Source organism: Manis javanica, chromosome 2 (genome assembly GCF_040802235.1).
Source record: "Manis javanica isolate MJ-LG chromosome 2, MJ_LKY, whole genome shotgun sequence".
Taxonomy (NCBI): Eukaryota; Metazoa; Chordata; class Mammalia; order Pholidota; family Manidae; genus Manis; species Manis javanica.
The window spans coordinates 187,963,894-187,983,694 of record NC_133157.1 but is presented as its reverse complement, the minus strand read 5'-3'; the positions used below and the strand labels follow the sequence as shown (position 1 = coordinate 187,983,694).

The following is a 19,801-nucleotide window of genomic DNA, read 5'->3' as shown; positions in this document are numbered from 1 at the left end:
TTCTTCTTAGTCTTCTCACTCTTCCTGCTCTATGTCCTTCAGAAGCTTCTATTCCTCTATCTACCACTTAAGGTTTAGTGCTTTCCAAAGCAGAGAAAAACTCCTGCATCTTCATTTCATGGGTTGTTTCTCTGGATGATTACACTGTTATTTCTTTGGGTCCTTTCCATTAGCAGTAAATTTAACCCAAATTGCTTTATGTAGCTTAAACTTCTCTAAGCTTGAAAATTACTTATTTTATGCCTTTCTAGAGGGATCCCATGAGCCCTCTCAAAATTCGAAAACTAAACATGTCTCTCACCTAAACTAATTCCTCACCTAAAGCCTCCCCAACCTTTGTTAAGGCACTACATGCACAGTTACCCACACTCTAAAACTGGGAATGTTTCTGGCTTCTTTGCTCTCCCTCAACATCCAAATCCTATTATTTACCTTGCATTACTGATTTTAATTGATTAAATCTATCATCTCTCTATCTCTTCATCCACTACCTTACACAGTACAGGGCCTCAAAGAGATCCCCCTTTCCTAGACCAAGGCAAACACCTCAATACATGCTTTTCTTTTCCACACCCTTTTCTCTCAAATCAACAATCCATACGGTCTCTAATTATTCTACAGCAATAAATATAATGTAGCCATACCCTAATTAAAACTCTTCAAAGTACCTCTATCACTTATAGTCTTGGGTCTAAATTGTTAACAGAGCATACAAGGTTATTTATAATCAGGACCCATCTCTATCATTCCAGATTCATTTTTTGCTATTCCCTGCCTTCTGCTCCAACAGCACTAAAACATGGTGTTTATTACTTTAGTGACTTTGCTCATACATTTCTTTGAAATTCCACTAACATCCTAGCTTACCTCCATATAAATCTAAATCCAATTCCTCTTTTAAGATATGGCCTAGCTGTTGTCTTCTCCATGACATCTTTCATAAAAGTACACCACCACACTGCCCACCATCAATGCCAGTGATTCCTTAACATGCTGTGTATACCTTTAAATGAAATAAATACTAGGAAAAAAATTAGAATATGGGGGTAAATCTTAAAATATAAAAGGTATATTTATTAAAATAAGGGATATATTTTAATAAAGGGATATTAATAAAAGGAATCACAATATCCATTCTAAATATGTTTGTTTAAATAGTGACTGCATTTTAAAATAGACAATGAATCAGAGATAATTTTGTACTGGGCAGCATAATCTGGCCAAAAGAAAAAGAGTTTTGATTCTTAATATTAGTTAATATTTGTCCCTGAAATAATATAAAGAAATTTAACTAACATTATTTAAACCTCTACTCATCTGTTCCAAAGAAATAGCATTCATGAATTTCACATTACAACCTTGGTGTAGAGAGACCAGTGATTCTGATTCTTCACAGACTGGGGATACCATTTTGAGTTTACTGCATTCATTCCATTTATCAGATTTCATATAGCCAAACTATGACCCACTTAGACATTTAACACATATTGATCCCCAGAAGGGGAATTCCCAGACCATGATAGTAAATGCTACCTTGAAATCTGGGCTGGGAAAATGGACCCTTAAGAGTTGGTGTCACTTTGTTTTCTCCCAGAACCCTCAATAGAGAGGCGACTTTTCTTTAAGTGATCAGTTGTTTTGACTCAAGAAGGTGAGTTGTTTTAAATCAAGAAGATGAGTGAGGAAGAATTTAGATAATTAGTTCAAAACCCCCTTTTTTTTGGTATCATTAATATACAATCACATGAGCAACATCGTGTTTACTAGATTCCCCCATTATCAAGTCCCCCCCACATACCCCATTATAGTCACAGTCCATCAGCATAGTAAGATGCTATAGAGTTACGACTTGTCTTCTCTGTGCTATACTGCCTTTCCTGTGCCCCCCTCTACATTACGTGTGCTAATTGTAATGCCCTTTATTCCCCTTATCCCTCCCTTGCTACCCATCCTCCCCAGTCCTTTTCCCTTTGGTAACTGTTAGTCCATTCTTGGGTCCTGTGAGTCTGCTGCTGTTATGTTCCTTCAATTTTTGCTTTGTTCTTATATTCCACATATGAGTGAAATCATTTGGTACTTGTCTTTCTCCACCTGGCTTATTTCACCAAGCATAATACCCTCTAGCTCCATCCATGTTGTTGCAAATGGTAGGATTTGTTTTCTTCTTATGACTGAATAATATTCCATTATATATATGTACCACATCTTCTTTATCCATTCATCTACTGATGGACACTTAGATTGCTTCCATTTCTTGGCTATTGTAAATAGTGCTGTGATAAACATAGGGGTGCATATGTCTTTTTGAAACTGGGCTGCTGCATTCTTAGGGTAAATTCCTAGGAGTGGAATTCCTGGTTCAAATGGTATTTCTATTTTGAGTTTTTTGAGGACTCTCCATACTGCTTTCTACAACAGTTGAACTAATTTGCATTCCCACCAGCAGTGTAGGAGGATTCTCCTTTCTCTGCATCCTCGCCAGCATTTGTTGTTCCTAGTCTTTTCTATGTTGGCCATCCTAACTGGTGTGATAGCTCATTGTGGTTTTAATTTGCATTTCCCTGATAATTAGTGGTGTGGAGCATCTTTTCATAAGCCTGTTGGCCATGTGAATTTCTTCTTTGGAGAAGTGTCTATTCATATCCTCCGCACATTTTTTAATAGGGTTATTTGCTTTTTGGGTGTTGAGGCATGTGAGTTCTTTAAAACCCTTTTTTAAAACAGAGATTGATCCAGATTTAAATTTTGTCCAATTGATAAAAGAAGAACAATGTAGAAAGGAAACTGAGTATATATCTGAGAATAGATTCAAGCTTTGGATATGTAAGTAAGCAAAGAAAAGTAGAAACTAATTGGTAAAGGTAAAGAGACTAACTGGTAAAGGTAAAGGGACCAGGAGAATGGAGTTCTCCACTGAGATAAAAGAACTAGTGAGGTAGAAGTAACTCAATGAAAAACAAAGAAAGAACCAGTTGCATCTCTGGTCCAAGAATGGAGTACTTGAATTAAGATTTCTAAGGTAGAACAATATCAAATTATCATAAAACTCAGAGTATGGCCATAGGAGTGGCTGACTGAAGTAGAATTGGGAGTATAGTCCAATATCTCTAATTTAAGACAGTCAAGGAAGAGAATGGGTTCTAAATAGGTCATTCAGATGAATGCCAACATCTCTTTCATTGATTGCAGGAATTTATGATAAAGAGGAAGACTAAAATCAGGTACTGAATCTTCAGTGAATAAAATAACCAAGAGGTCAAAAGATGATATCAACATGGAAGGCTAATAGGGTGGTTGTGCTCACTGGCATTACATACAAAGGCACAGGAGTTAAAGACAAGAAGCATAGAATATTATTGTAATAAATACAGGAAAATGGGTAGATGACTAGATAAGCTTTTACATCTTCAATAATCCCTGAATCTCACAGTGGATTGAGGTAGGGATCAGAGGCACTGAGTAACTTAGAAAATTAGCCGACTGAAAACATATGATGATCAAAGTCACTTAAAACAAAAACAAAAACAAAGGAAGGAAACGTGATACTGAAGATTCAGGGTAGAATTACTTCTGTGGAAAAGGCATATGGATTCAATACGCAAGGTGCCAATGGGAAGATGCCAAAAATGTAACTACATATTCTGGATCTTGGTTTGGGTAGTAAATTCACAGATGTTCATTTTATTATTATGCTTTGAAACATGTACACATTCTTCTGTATGTCTCAAAGTGATAATGATAAAAGGTAATATTTTGAAGAACAACTGAAGAACTTCATTCTTACAAAATCTACCCAATTTATCTGGTAATAGGTATACACTAGACTCAAAAATTTGAATCATTTAAGCAATGGCAAATTTTACAGCAAGATATTTGATTGTTTTCTAAAATTGATTTTATTTTACTTTAATATAAATATCAATAATATTGTGTTTCCTGGCCATAAACCAAATCATGTTACAAAAGGCAATTCAGAAATGTATTCTTCAAAATAGGCAGTTAGGCTATTCATAAAAGTACACCACCTTTTAAGGTTGAGAATTTGGATAAGTATATGAAATTGATAACCTAGAGCTGATTGAAAACTGATTCTATGTTATTTTATTGAAAGAATAAATGATATGGAGCAGAAAATCTTGACAACTAGGACTAAGAAATATAGAGTATAAAAAAACCTAATGTGGTGCATGATTTTAACCTACATTTAAATGAAGAGATCCCAGATAAGTAGAATAATCCTATAATCAGTAATGTCTCATCCACATCACCTACCTTAAGAAAGATCTGACTAACTATAAGGACAGTTATATAACTACTTTTTCACATTTTGTACATTCCAAGTATAATCATTGCAACCAAAAAATAAGATGTATAGAGTACTAGTAAAAATAAAAGACATAACAACAAAAAATAATTAATATTGAAGCAAGATAACAGAAGAGACTGAGAAAATGCAAAAGAAAAGAAAAAGAAAACAAAAAAAAATGCTCATACAAATAAACTGAAAGGCACCACATTTCAATTACAGTTACTGCAAGACATCACAAAACTTGAATTATTAGGAATTTATTTTTGATGGTATCTGTTTCCTTCCACATGTATCTACATGATTTCCATCCTTACAGATTTACCCATTAGTTTCAATTTTTTCTAAACTCTTTTATTACAAATTAACTATATTAATAGTATTAATTAACTATATTAATAGTATAAAAGTGGTCACATATAACCCAAATCACTGAAACAATAGAGTGAGTACACACAAAATTTCTTACGTGTATTAGCTGAACCCACCACCACATTATTACTGACATTCTCTTCTCTACCTACAAAGCCTCAAATCTTGAAATTTGACAGGCTCAAATCTGTAAAGCTACATATACAGCATTAGAAACTGAAAGATTTAGAGACTTCCTTTCCCTTCTCTTTCTAGTTAATTGTGTTAAATGCCAGATAATTGATATTTCTCTTCAATATAAGGGGACCTGTGGTAGAGTAGAAATGAACAAGGATTTTCTACCGAACCTAGTATTCTCTATGGATCCCGGATCATCTATTATGACCAGTAAGTAGATCACAGCCATTTTTGGCAAGGTAACCATACACCTATCTGTTCAACCTAAGGACTTCAAGGACTGACTCCTCACTGTGGAAGGAAGTGGGGAAGCAGGTTGTTGAGATATGTACAAATTCTCCAGCACTGTCCAAAAATCTAAGTATGAACTCTGCTGAGGAAGGTGGGCAATTACTTTTTAAAAATACTGTTTATCTATCCTTCTAGGTAATCAAAAGTTAACTGTAATTCCTGGTGAGCTAAATTTTTTGATAATCAAAGAGATGATCCTAACTCATTAAAGGGATGCTATGTTTTTGACACCCTTCTACAATTAAAGGGTTAATATGTTTTATTTTCTACTACTTTGTAAGGACAATATTTCTGTATTTCATTGACAACCATAAAAGTATATATAAAAAACAAAAATAGAAGTGAGTTATACAATATAAATAGACAGGCACATGCAATTCTACAGACAGACTCAATTGTAAGAAAAATATACCTGCCATCCCTGTGGTGATGCTCAATGGTCTGACTGTATCTGGAGCGAGGTAGAGTAAGAAAGTGACTGCAAGCATGGCAGAAACAAGAATAGAAATGAGACTCAAGAAAGAAATGAAAAGGTACAATTTAATTTTTTTAAGTGAGATTCAAAAAGGATAAACAGATAGTAAGCAAAGCAAATGAAAACTATTAACAGAAAACTTGTTCTTTCCTCCCAACATCCGCCATAACATGGCAGTGCTAACAATTAAATATTCTAAATATTCTAAAATAAAACACAACAAAAATATGACAAATTGAGATTTAAGCAAATCAAATTTCAAAATAAAATCATATCAATTATTACTCAAACATCTTCAGCACCATTTAGAAAATGTTACACAATATAGATGGTTTCCCCTTTTCTAGGAGGAAAGGTGAGAAAAGAAAAATAATAAAATAACTAGAAAGTTTAAGAAGAAACTAAAAGAGGTAATTTCTAATACCTATCATATGCAGGAGATTTTAAAAGGTAATTATTTCTTTCTCAATCATTAATAATTAAGAATAACTAGAGGGACTTCCAGCTTCCATTTAGTAAGGAACAAACTGATTCAAATTATTCTTATTTATTAATTCTACTTATTAAATTTATTTCATGCTACCCATTTTCCCATCAGTATGTTTATTACATGCTATTGGCTCTGCCACATTCCATGCCTCACAAGTCATCAAAATAGCACACTGACCCTTTTAACCATCTGTATTTGATTTTCTTCTCATAACACAAACTTAAAATTTTCTATTTTCTTAAAACTCTTCATGCCAAATCACTTAATTTTGGCAGACGATCATTATGTTTCAGTAAAAAATGGAAACCAACCTTGAATTCTCTCAACTTTCATATTTCTGCCTCTAAATACAGAGTACATATATCTTGTCCTTTTCTTCTTCACCAGAGGAAAGACTTCTTGTACTCCTACTTCCCATGTGACTTTGTTTCATTTATTATTGTCTCATGACTTCCTTCCTCAACTGCACTTAATCCTAAAAATAAAACCTTTGCTAACTTGCTTTCCTCTCAAGCCACTGCATCTTTCTGATGTTCCTTCCATCATAAAACATTCTAGACATATCTACAATTTTTTGCCACCAGTTCACTTCTCATTCATGACTTAAGCTGTTAAACATTAAACATTAATACATTAAATATAAATTAACTTCTGACTCTACCATTCTTTTGAAGCTATCCTGTGAATGCTACCTGTGAAGTCCCCCCAAAAATCCTTTTATCTCCTCTTGATCTTCCCTATGTGCCAAGTACTCCATTAGAGCTTTGTCTACTTTATCTCATTTACCTCTCATAACAACTCTTTAAGGTAGGTTCTAGTGTTCCTGTAAGCAGAGAAACTAAGGCTGTGAATGCTGGCCCACAGCCATATAGTAAGTAATGGGACTGGGTTTTAAATTAGGGGCTTTCTTCATCAAAAATTCAGGTGTTAATATTTATATGTATGGCATAGTCTCCTTCCTATCCCTTTCAATTACGGGATTTCCTTTCTCTATATTCTTCAGAGGCAAAGGTTTTCTAAAATTTGTATTTCAACTTTCTTTATATTCTAACACATTATTTCTGAATAATACTATTTGTTTTTGTAGTGTAAAATCTCCCTTTGCTTTAGCCTTGATGTTTTCTTTAGGTTTCATAGCACATTTCCAGCTGCTTTCAGGACTCTCCACGTGGCTGCTTGAGTGTTGTGCAGACACAATTAATACATGTTAATTGTGAGGCTTGAGAAAGACATTTGCTTATTTGGACATCTGATACTCCATCTGTGAAATGAGGGGCTAGAATTGCAGTTTTCAAACTTTCTTTTTGAGGAGAAGACCACTTGTTTTTTCAGACAAGTTTTTATGTAAACCAATATATAGTAATCCAATAAAATCAGAATGACTCTGGCTAAAGAGGGATTGAGAAGCCTACCCACTACCCATTTTGCTTTACTCTTAGCTACAAGAGCAGTCTTCCAAGTACCTCCTCAGAACCTAATGACTCTGATATCTAAAGCCCCTTCTAGTTTCAAATATAATTCTTTAATCCCTCTTTGGAAACACTTGAGTTCCTTTTCTTCTTGTAATTCCAGTTTCAACTAAGGATTTAAATATTTACTCAACAAACCAAGTTTCAAAATCTCAGAATTTAACTTTCCATTTTCCTTATTTTCTATATTGAATTGCTAGTTCTAATGCCTAAATAACTCAGATTTATCTCTTCTCCTTTTCTTGTGTCACTACCTTAAGTCAGGCTTACTTGTCTATTGAAATAACTTTCCATCAGGTCTCCCTTCCCAACTCTCTCTTGATTCAACCCATTCTCACTCTGGCTACAGCATTTTTGCAAATTATGCTTGTGATCAAATAGGTTCCTTGCCAAAATTCTTCAATAGCTTCCCGTATCTTAAAATGGCATATAAATTAAGTTCTAGACTACTTTTGATGTTCATCTCCTATCATTTCCCATCTCCCATACCACAACTTTTGACCTACATACAGCACACTACCTAAGAATCTCTATACACATCGTACTTTCCTAACCTGAGCACTTCATTCATGCTCCTCACGCTTCTATGAGCACTCATTATCACCCTCTGTCTCCACTTTATTGCCTTTCAAAATTCTACTCAATCTTTAAGGTCTAACTTCTCTTTGAAGCCTTTTCCACTAGATCCAAACAAGTAATTTTCTCTCCATTCTGTTCCAATAATATTATGCTTAGGCCTCACAGCCCTCAACATTTTATAATTAATTGATGATTGTATAATTAGTTGGTATATAATAGTGGTATAACTAGTTGTTGGATCATCTGTTTACCTAGACCAAGATGGTTATTTAAAAAATTTGCACATGATAGCTGACCCACTCAATAAACACATTTAGGACTGAACTAAAAAGTGAAAGCAGAATATCAGTATTTTCATGGTGAACCTACTCTTCAAAAAGAGCAGTGATTTGTATAATCATAGCAACATCCTAGAAATGTAAACAGAAGATCATAAACCTATGTAGTATAAGAAAATAAGGAAAATGGTATTTTTAAAAAGGTATTCCTTGCTTTACAAAGAGTAGAGAACTAACACCCACAGTTGTGATGTTGGGATTTATTGCATTAAATAGGAATAGATTATCTCAGAAGAAGGAAAATGCCAAACTTCAAAGTAATGAAAATATATTAACTTCAAAGCTTGTTAGAATTTTCAAATTAACAGAACTTATGTAATTGTCCAATTTCTAATATTTTCCTTGAAGAGCCTTATCATGAATTTGGTCCCTATAATGCCAAAGAAAACATTTATCAAGAATCACTTCTATCAAGTATCTGTTCTATTTCCTTTTTTGTGATAGTTGATTTTATATATCACCTTACCTGGCCAAGGGTGCCCACATTAAACATTATTTCTGGGTGTATCTGTGAGGGTGTTTCCAGATGAGATTAGCATTTGATTCAGTGGATTCAGTAGATTACCCTCCTCAATGTGGGTGGGCATCATGCAATCTGGTGAGGGCCTGAATACAACAAAAAAAAGAGGAGTCCCTCCCTTCTTTTCCTGCCTCACTTTTAAGCTGGACAGATCTCTCTCTGGTCCTAAGACTGAGATTCATAGCCTGGGCTTCCCTGTTTCTTAGGCCTTCTGACTCTGAATGAGTTATTCCACTATTTCATGGGTCTCCAGTTTGCAGGCAGCAGATGGTAGATCTTCTCAGCTTCCATATCCTGGGAGAAATTCCTTACTATCTATCTATCTATCTATCTATCTATCTATCCATCCATCCATCCTACTGGTTCTGTTTCTCTGGAGAATCTTGATAATATACTTTTCTATAGTCATATTATACCTATTCTGGTCATGATTCCCTTTGAAATTCTGTTTAAAACTATACAAATGCATCTAAATAGTATATAAAATTAATCACACTGTTTTAGCAAGCTCCCTAAAATCTACCTAAGGTCCAGAGATGCATCCAAGGTCCTTTGCTGCATTTACTGATACAACATAAAAATATTTTATTTACACTTCTCAACTAAACGATGCTTATTTTTCTCCCCAAATTGAGGACATTATAAAATCTAAGCAATAAATACTGTCTTGAATATACATAATGAGTTAAACAAATAAGTTATATTAAAAGTTGCATTTAATCCAATCTGTTTGAATTTTTTAAAAAATTGAACAGAACAGTAATTCATTGTAAAAGGAAAACACAAAACTAAGAAAACTACTAAATTACTAAAAATGAAGATGTTAGATTATAAAATTGTGATTAAAAAAAATCACTATTCAAAGAACCAAACTAGATTACTGATTCAATTTCTAGACGTGCTTTTACTCTTTTTAAGAAATGTTATCTTTAAAAACAGAACAAAATTGTACTTATAATGAATTATCCTTCCACTTCATTAGGCTAGCCTGAATGTCCCCCTTTAGGAACCACCAGACACATAAAAAGGACTGCAAAAGGAGGAGGGAAAATATCCTTAAGTAACCTTGTTTTTGAAAGCTAAGTTTCAGAAAAAGCTCAACTTAGTGCAAAACTTTCTACTCTGTGTCTTTCATATTGTTAATGTTTTGCTACTTCATAGCCCTAAAATATTCTCTATATTATTTAATTATGCTAAAATACACCCTGAAATATAATAAATAAAATTTAGTATTTTTGTAAAGTGAATTCTTTTTTCATTTACTTTCTCTATATTTTGATACTTTCAGAGATGTGTTTCCCACATAGGTAACTGAAAGGACCAACAAGAGTATAAATAGCTATGAGTATGTTTGACACTTTCTGGCAGCTGATTGCCTGATAAAGAGTGGAGAAATGGCATTAAGTGTGTGAGGTACACCAAAGATCCATATAATAGGACATTTTTATTTTCAGAATATAAATGTATTAATTGAATACACAAAAGAAAGAAATTTATGAGGTAATATATCTTCTGACAGTGTTAATTATATTTTTTTCTTACTATACTAAAAATATATTCCATGGAATTAAATGTACCCAATATACTTTGTCTTCTAGGATAGACATAAAGATGCATACTAGAGGATACCTCTGACTTGTCACAAAAATATTATCTAGTACTCTATTCACAGTCTAATAGTAAATTAACTTATGTAAATAAATAGGGCCTAAATGACTGCTAGTAGTAAAGCCACATAGTTTGCTCCAGGCAAATTATGTTCCTAGTTGTGGTAGTTACTAGGATTTACCAGAGAAACAATGATACAAAAAAGTAGCAGGGATGGAGACAAAGATGAAAAATGTTTGTTAAAATGCATCATTTTACCTAATATCCCTGTACCCAAGTTCCTGAATTACTTGTAAAGAACCTATTTCTTCTCAAAACAGAATAGGATTTTCACTAATGATTAGAGTGAGATGTCAGAGAAATAAAGATCAAATCAAATTTTAATATGCAATTCTTTTTACACTACCTATAAGAAAAGGATATGAATACTGTATCTCCTTCTTATACCATTTAAGTTTAACTAGGTACTATATATAAATTAAAGTCAGATAGTATCATTTCTCACCCAATATAGCCAATGTAAAAGCCATTATCTTCATGTACAACTTTACACTGTGCACCAAGTCTCAACTCCTTCACCCTTTATACTGGGTCTTTCTGATGCCTATGAGTGTTCTGCCTCTGCTGTTGTTATTTATTGCCTGAGTAAATATGCTTATTTTCAGGGCCCAACTCATGTCCTACATTCTCTACAAAACCTTTTTAAATCTACCTAAATGGACTGTTTTATCTATTTTCTGCTGAATTTTAAGCACATTAAAACATCAATTATTTGTAAGCCAAAAGATCCTTTTAAAATATTTAAAAACTTTGAGTACCTACTATGCACCTGAAGGCACTGTCATTTAATCTACCTTACAAACCTATAAAGTTGGTACTAAGAGTCTAATCTTATAGATAAGAAAATCAAGTGTCAAAGAGGTCAATTTTCCCAAAGATACACACAGCTAGCAAGTGTAAAAAGCCTAAGTTCAAACCCAACGCCATTTGGTTCCAAATCCTATGAAAAAGAGTACATTCAATGAAATATTATTCTGGTCCAGTATGTCAACTCTTACTGACAAAAAAGATTAAAATACCACTAAAAATACCTAAATTTTACTTATTATCTCAAAGGAAATTCTCTTTAGGCTTTTTAATCAACAATTTATTGACTGACTCTAAAAATGTTGTTAATGAAAATTCACTTTAAGAGTTCTAGAGTATTTTACATTCTAAATAGTACATTAAAATCACAATGCCTTACATGCATTCTATTATTTAAACTCTCTTCGACTATTAGGACAAAACAAAAATTAAGGATCCATTTTCAATAACGTGATAGACTGCCTACATGAATAATACTGTACATTTTTATTTTTTGTTCCTCATGTTAATTAATGATTACACAGATAATTCATAATAATATATTAGAAATGGTTTTATGGTCTCATTTAAATGAATTTCTACTTTACTTATTTCAAAAGATACTTAAAACAACTCACAATTAAGAGTCATTATGAACTGTAATCTATACCCCTCTAAAAAAGTGAAACCACATGGATCACTTTCCCCCCAAAATTCTTAATGACCTGAACATTTTTGCTAAACTAAAAGATCCACAAAGTTATAAAGTAAACAAGAAAAACATAATGACATTTCAACAATGTATATTAGCTAAAACTAAGGATTTAAGAGAAAATTATTCATCATTAACTCTAGGGCTATTTGTCTTAAAAATATTGATGAAATATTATGTGTTTGATATGATACTGACTATTTTTGCTTATGTGTATAATTCTAGAGGTTAATTTATTCTATTCTTCTCTGCAAGATTTAGACTATACTGACTTCAGAGAAAATATTAAGTTCATTTTCCATTAAAAGAAAAACTTTATGTAAACTTGAAGGATTTAAAGTCCTTTCAGACTCTTCTCTCTCATCATTTCCTTAACAAACCTTAAATGAACAAGGAGTTTATGAAGTGCTGTATACGTAATTTCCAGAAATAATCAAACTCATCAGAATCTATTAGGTAACAAAAGTAGTCATTCATCCACCCTAATATGACACCTTTCAACTCCTAATCACGCCAACATAATTATCTTTCATTATTATTGTACTTGATAAGCATCAATTTCTATAGGTAACATGCCTGTAATTACCCCTAGAAACACAGATCATTATGAAAAAATCTAGTTAAAAAGAAATAATATATTGCTTCTCATTCAACACTGATAAAAATATTGATTAAATAACTTCCTATTTATTCTTAGATTTCATATACAAAAGCCAATACTTGTTTGATACTATTGAAGACTAAGATATTCTCTACCTTTTCTTTTGGAAAAGTGTACTAAAACACAATGAAATTATAAGCACAAACTGAGTATAACCCTAGATTTAGACAAAACAAGTTTATAATTACTGAGAGCGGTTTGTCATATCCATTAATGTTAAAGGCCCTAAGTATTTTTACTAAAATTGTTTTAGGACACATCCAAAGAGATATCTGTGTTTCCTTTTATTTTATCATAATATTCTCTGAATAGTAGATTAAGCTTTATTTCCTTGTCCTTATTTCAAACATTTATGAAAGTCTTGGAGAAATATCACAGCATTCTTCATTTTATATATAACCAAACCATGAATTAGAGGGTTTATCAATTTTGCTTAACTTAAAAAAAATTAGTAGTAATTAACGTATGTATTGAAATTAATGTATGTATACTGTGTTACTTTCAAGTACATCACTTTAAATGGAGCAAATTCAGAGAACTCTTCCAAATGCGGAAATCAATAAGCATGATTGTTTAAGATGCTTAAATGGTTTGCTGATAGTCATGAAGAAAATTTACATCTTCATGAATCAGTTTTTGTGTTTGTTTCTTAAATAAAACAGACGTCTCCATTATTTTATATGTAAAATGTCACACTAATATCCCTAGTGAATGTGAAAAGACTTTAAATCTATTGTCTCATGAAAGTATTTTATATGTATAATTGGTTATGATAAGTTAAAAAAAAATCTTGTTTTCTTTATGACTATCATTATAACTTCATATGCAAATTCACTAATCTAACTGGTTTGATTTAACAAAGAACCAAACTTGTAAGAGCAAGATATTTTTTTTTACCATAGAATATTTGTTTTTGTTTATTTGTTTTTTAATGATATAGCAGTCATAAGAATGAATGTAGGCATTGTAAAGGAAATATATAGTTTTTGAAACTAAGATAAGAAATACCCAAGTTCAGGATGAAAACATTTTATAGTAACACCTTTTGGAGGGTAGTAATTGTAATAAGACCTAATAGTATTTAATCACATTTACCTGTCTCTATCTGGAGAATAATGGTCATCCATGACACGATGTCTATCCATTCGGCTAACTGTATTATAATGTCCAGTAGTAGAGCGTGTCCCTCGAAGGCCCTGTTCCACATTCCGACTGAAATAGCAAGATCCATTAAATATCTTAATAAATCAAAATCATATACCATACTAAGAAATAAGGTTTATTAATAAAGATAGTCAAAGAAAGACAAAAATCACTGTAATATCAAGTACAAGTTTTTTGTTTTAACTAATTGCATTTCTAGCAAAGGATATAAATTTCAACTGGAAATTGATAGTGAAGTAAGGAGATTGCTGCTGTAGCAGAGATATGACATAAAATTAAACTAATATCAACGGGGACAGAGATAAAGATTATCAAAACTATGAATAGATGACTCTCAGGTCTCTGGTAGTGATACTCAAGATGTATTAAATACAGGAGGATGAATTGATTTGTGTGGAGAAAATGGGTTCAGCATGTTGACTACTGACAATATACTGGTGAACCTTGTTTAAATGACAATGATTATTATTTGTGTTTTTAAACCTAAACTGGAATCTTTAGAATTGATCAATCATGATTTTTTTTGAGCTAACATTCTTGGCCTGGATTGTCTACTTACTTTCTTTACAAAATAGAATAAACATTTTATGCAAGCTCCTGATGTTACAGGCTTCTTATTATGTGCAGAGAATCTAATCGAAAACCTATACCTGTTTCCTACTGGAATGTTCAAATATTCTTTCCCTGGTAAAAGCAAAGCTTTTTTTTTTTTTTTTTAATGAGGAAGGGTTTAATTTATTAAAATTACAAATTCAAAAATATAGTTCTTTCTTAAACTTCAAATTCCATGTTACAGATCTTATTATTTTTTTGATAGGTCAACAACCATTAAGCAATTACTTTTCAGAAGACTTAATAGTTTTAGTCCCATTTACAAATTTAGAAAATTCAATATCTTCAAATATTTTAAACTATGTTTATAAACTTATAATTAGTTTTTAATTATTTTAGTTTTCAAGACTGACACTTCTTAAGGAATTAATATCCTTATACTTTAAAAAGCTGAATTTGTAAATACAGTACATCTTAAGTTCTCTTAGTCTAATGTCCTATATAAAATTATGATTATAATTTAATATTCTAAGTCTAAAACTAAATCAATTACTCATTTAAAATAGGAGTTATAAGGCTACCATTCTGAGTTCAAATTTTCTTAAACATGCAAGTATATAAAATGTGAATTACACATCAATTTCTTATTAGCAAACACTTTACTTCTGTGGCTCTTACTCCATTAAGCCTTTCTGTACTTCAATGGGTAGATTAGTTTTCCACTAGACAGTAAGATCTGGAGCTGCTTATTTTCTGAGCCATTCTTCCCACTCCTATGCATTCCTTTTTATTCTTTGCATGATTGTTCCTGTTTTAAAGCCCCATCAGATGTTTCTTTTTTCGTATTTCTTAAATTATCAATATCTATATCATTCATGAGCAGTTGGTTCTAACTAGACCTACTGATATTGATAAGTAGTTATCCACAAAAAAGCTGGGTCTTCTTTACAATTTTGACTCTTACAATAAGATAACACAAAGGTCATCCAAAGTTACAAAAACAGCCCATATTTCATATTACTCTCATTATATAGGTTATTATTTTTCTGTAAGTTTTTACTACAATTTACTATCTTAGGGATTATTAATGGTACTTTATGACAAATAGGTTTCTAATACCATCTTACAAATAAATGATTACACTATCTTACCTCTGTGGAGGAGGGACACTGGGTGACCATGATCTAGTCCTTCCTATAACATCTACTCGTTGAGGAGACCCTGATGGTGAACAATGGTTTGATGACATTACTTGTTCTGGCACTGACAATGTTGAACTTTGAAGATCTCGACCATTGTGTCGATAATCTAAAGGTAGAAAAATTAAAAGTATAGTTATCTACATACTGAGCCCTCTTGTATTCTGTACTTTACTGAAAAACACAAAATGTGGTAAAGTTGAAAGATTTTGGATATATTAAATGTAAAGTATAATGAATAAAGCATAATACTAAGATAAAATAATATTTTATAAACACTTAAAGAGTTATGATGAATATTCAAATATTTAGATAGCTACTCTACCCACAGCATTGTGTTAGGTACAGTAAAACTTTTATGTATTTTTGCAGTCCTAGTAAATAAAATATTTCTCATTTTTTGCAAAAACAAAAGGATAAACGATAGTTATTTTGAATTTTTAAACTGTAGTACACTGAGAGCATTCTAATTAACCCATACTTTAACAAAATTTGTCAAACAAAATTTATCAGTCACTGATGCAACTACAGCATGACTTATATATAATAGAACATATATTGTCCAGAGTAAAATTCATCACATTTATGAAATTTGTTAGGCTAATTAACATTTAAGAAGAAAATCGAACATTTTTATTATATTAATAATATATATACACACACACACACACATATTATAAACACGTTTTCTAGAATTTACTTTAAAATGCTACTTAACCAAAATATACTGCATATAAATTTCTGACAATAAATTATACAACATTTTAAACTACAATAATTTAAGTTCAAAATGAAGTTATACCTGATACTAATCAACATAGTAACAATGAAAAACTTTCGAAAATGGTCATTCAAATATTTGATTTGGATATGCTGGTGATGTCAAAAAGATATTTTATTTTTTCACTGTTAATTTCACTGTTTCAATTTCATTGTTAATGTAGTTATAACTCTTCAAATTTACAGCAAAGTCCTTACTATTGAGTAGTTTAAAAACAGAAAATTTGTAAATATTCACTTACCTGACATCTTTCAATACGAACATTCAGTCTAACAACTGGTACAGATGGTCCAGCAACCAGAATTATTCAGCTTACATTGCCGTAAGATTGTGTTTTAGACAATAAAGAGGCAAGTTCTTTCTTTCTCATTTAATTAATTAGTCAATTATCTATTTATTTATTGGTAAATAATGAATTATATTTCCTTATTACTGTGAAATAACTCTGAAATTCTTACCTGATACTATACCAATTCCATCATCACAGTCATAGTCAGAGACTTCACTGTCACTTATTCTCTTTGATCCTATGAAGCAAACAATAGCAATAATTAGAATTACTGATAATTAAGCAGGGAAAAAAAAACCTCACAGACCAAAAAAAAAAAAAAAAGGGAAGATTTTGAATGGGACACTTCAGAATAAAATAATACAGGGAGAAGGAAAGTCATTATGAATGCACAAACATTTATTTTCATATTTCACAATGTGAAGATATTATTTTCAAAATAAATTCTTGAAATGTGTAAGATAAAGTTCCTAAATGGCTTAAAGCTTGAAGTAATATTAAATACTAAATAACATACATGTGATTTGATGCTGATTGATAAAAATATACTAAACCAAAAGCTAAGTCAAAATAGTTCAGTTAGTCAGTTTTAGATGATTTTAGACAAAGGTGTTTAAGTTCAGGTAAATTTCAAAACAAAAAATATTTTATTTTCTCTTTTTGATTTTAATTTTTAAATTAATTTCTTAAATTTCAGTTGACATACAGTATTATATTAGCTTCAGGTGCACAACAGTGATTTGACAGTTATATACACTACAAAATGTTCACCACAGTAAGTGTAGTTATTGTATGTCACCATAAAGGTATTATTGACTATATTTCCTATGCTGCACTTTACATTTCTGTGACTAACTTTTTTTATGACCTAAATACTATACCTCTTTATCTCCTTTACCTATTTTACGCATCCCATATGCCCCTCTCCTCTGGCAACACTTTGTTCTCTATATTTATGAATCTGTTTTGTTTGCTCATTTGTTTTGTATTTTAGATTCCACAAATAAGTGAAATTATGTGGTTCTTTGCCTTTCAAAAGCATTCATATGTCTTTTTCTAATATGCATGACTCATAAATTGAATATACCCAATTTTTTATTTTTCACATCATGAAGAGGAAGCATAACTTCAGGCATCTTAAACGTCCTTCTATTATTAGTTTAGCTATTTCTCTATTGCTTTGAGAAGTGAGAAATCAATCATTCACAAACTAATACTTTTAAATTGTTAACTGTTATTCTTTCTAAGAAACAGCCTAAGACACACCACTAATAATTACTGTAATTCAAGAGCTCCATGTGTGTTTCCATGACAAAGCATATCCGTAACAAAATTTTTAACTGTTAATTATTCCATGGCAAAAATAGCATTGAACTGAATTAAGCAGAGTTTTAACAGCTAACACAGATTATGTCTTCACACTTAATCATGAAATGTATCACATATATTCATAATTTATTTTTTAATATATCTTTTTTCCCTATATGTTTCTCAAGAATAAATATACCCCATAAAATAGATTCCTTTATTAAAGCATTTTTCCCTTGTTATCAGAAAACAATGACAAATGAAAACAGTGTTGCTGAAAACTGATTTGTTTTATCTGTCTACTCACACTGCACAACATTCATTGAGTAGACTAACAAGTTTACCAGAAAAATAAATGCTTTCCTGTAAGGTTTAGAAAACACTGAAAGCCTACATTCTGCAACGTATCTGAAGTAGCAATAATTAAACATTCTAAGAATGCCCTCCAATATTTCAACTTTCTCTTAGAAATACCCTGTACATTTTCTTTGTTTTAATCCCTGCTGTCCTGGAAGAGGGAGAATTTTTGTTGCCAGGAATTGCAGTTCGTGCTTTTGTCCTTTTAATGGTGGGGTAGAAGACATCTATCTACCTGTTTTGATCATGTATTCCTACTGAATGAACTCATTACTATTTTCCCTACAAATCCTTATCATAAAACTTTAGACCTGATCAAAACTGAGGCCCTTATGGCTCCAGTTGATATGGAAATCACAATTATCTTACAACATCCTAACAGATTGGGTACAAAAGTATTTATAGTATTAAGACATACATTATATGTGGACTTCGGAGAGGGGAGAGAGAACACAGATGAAGCTATTGAGAAATTTAAGAATTAGTACTCAGCTTGCAGCAAGGTTTTACCTTGTAAATACTCAAGTACAGGGTAATGATTTGTTTAATGTACACAAAGATTGCATGCTTTGGGTAATGGTCAAGAATCAGATATGCCTCTGGTGTAAAATAAGAAGATACCATCAAAAACAAAAGTTTATTTTATCAGCTTTTGTGAGGGGTCCTCTGAGAGTGTGTGAGTGGATTTGGGAGGAAGGGATGGATGTGGTTTGTAAATGTTGCTTCTTTCCAAATCCTACGGATTAGTTTCCTGTGGTATCTTGACCTATTTTGCTATTAATTCCATAGAGGTTAAACATATTGCAATTATGTTCTGTTTGAATCTTCTCTTCACATTCTGATGAATTAAGCACTTAAGTTTAATGTCATTGAATGTATCAATCTTCTCTTTCAATAGAAGTGTTCTTAGTCTCGTTTAAGAACCCTACTCTGAGCCTCTAAAGAGATATATCCTGTATTTTATTCTGAAACTTGAAAATGTTGCTTCTAGTGTTCATGTTCTCATCTATCTTGAATTGAGTTTCTGATATGGATGCTTTTTCCACACAGATAACATGTATCTCAGCATTGTTTATTTAATATTTCCAGTTTTCCCCAATGATCATGATCTCAGCTCTGTCATAAATACATGTAACCTATCCATAGGATCTGTTCAGTGCCCTTTTTTTTAAAACCTGTACAGGCTGTCTAGCCATAAATGAAGAACTCACTGTCTTTTTATAACATTATATATTAAAATGCAAATGCATCATATATTGGATCTTTTTCCTTTGCGCTTTGATTTAAATTTTAGACTCAGGTTATCA

The 19,801-nt window shown here is 31.7% G+C and overlaps 2 protein-coding genes across 38 annotated transcripts in view; one reads left to right on the top strand and one right to left on the bottom strand.

Moving 5' to 3' along the window:
• The window catches only part of RIMS2 (regulating synaptic membrane exocytosis 2), a 570,663-nt gene that overhangs the window by 186,235 nt on the left and 364,627 nt on the right, over positions 1 to 19,801 (bottom strand). For 19 of the 37 annotated variants that reach the window (XM_073229932.1, XM_073229926.1, XM_073229938.1 and 16 more), the window contains 3 exons: positions 16,999 to 17,067; positions 15,712 to 15,868; positions 13,940 to 14,056 (listed from right to left, as the gene is read on the bottom strand). In XM_073229932.1, coding sequence (XP_073086033.1) covers positions 13,940 to 14,056; positions 15,712 to 15,868; positions 16,999 to 17,067 — 343 coding nt within the window. Of the gene's footprint in view, positions 1 to 5,558; positions 5,625 to 13,939; positions 14,057 to 15,711; positions 15,869 to 16,998; positions 17,068 to 19,801 lie in introns of all 37 variants that reach the window. The other 18 variants (XM_073229921.1, XM_073229922.1, XM_073229923.1 and 15 more) reach the window with 1 other exon arrangement.
• Positions 1 to 19,801, top strand: part of DPYS (dihydropyrimidinase) — a 461,295-nt gene that overhangs the window by 362,027 nt on the left and 79,467 nt on the right. The gene's annotated exons all lie outside the window — the stretch shown is intronic.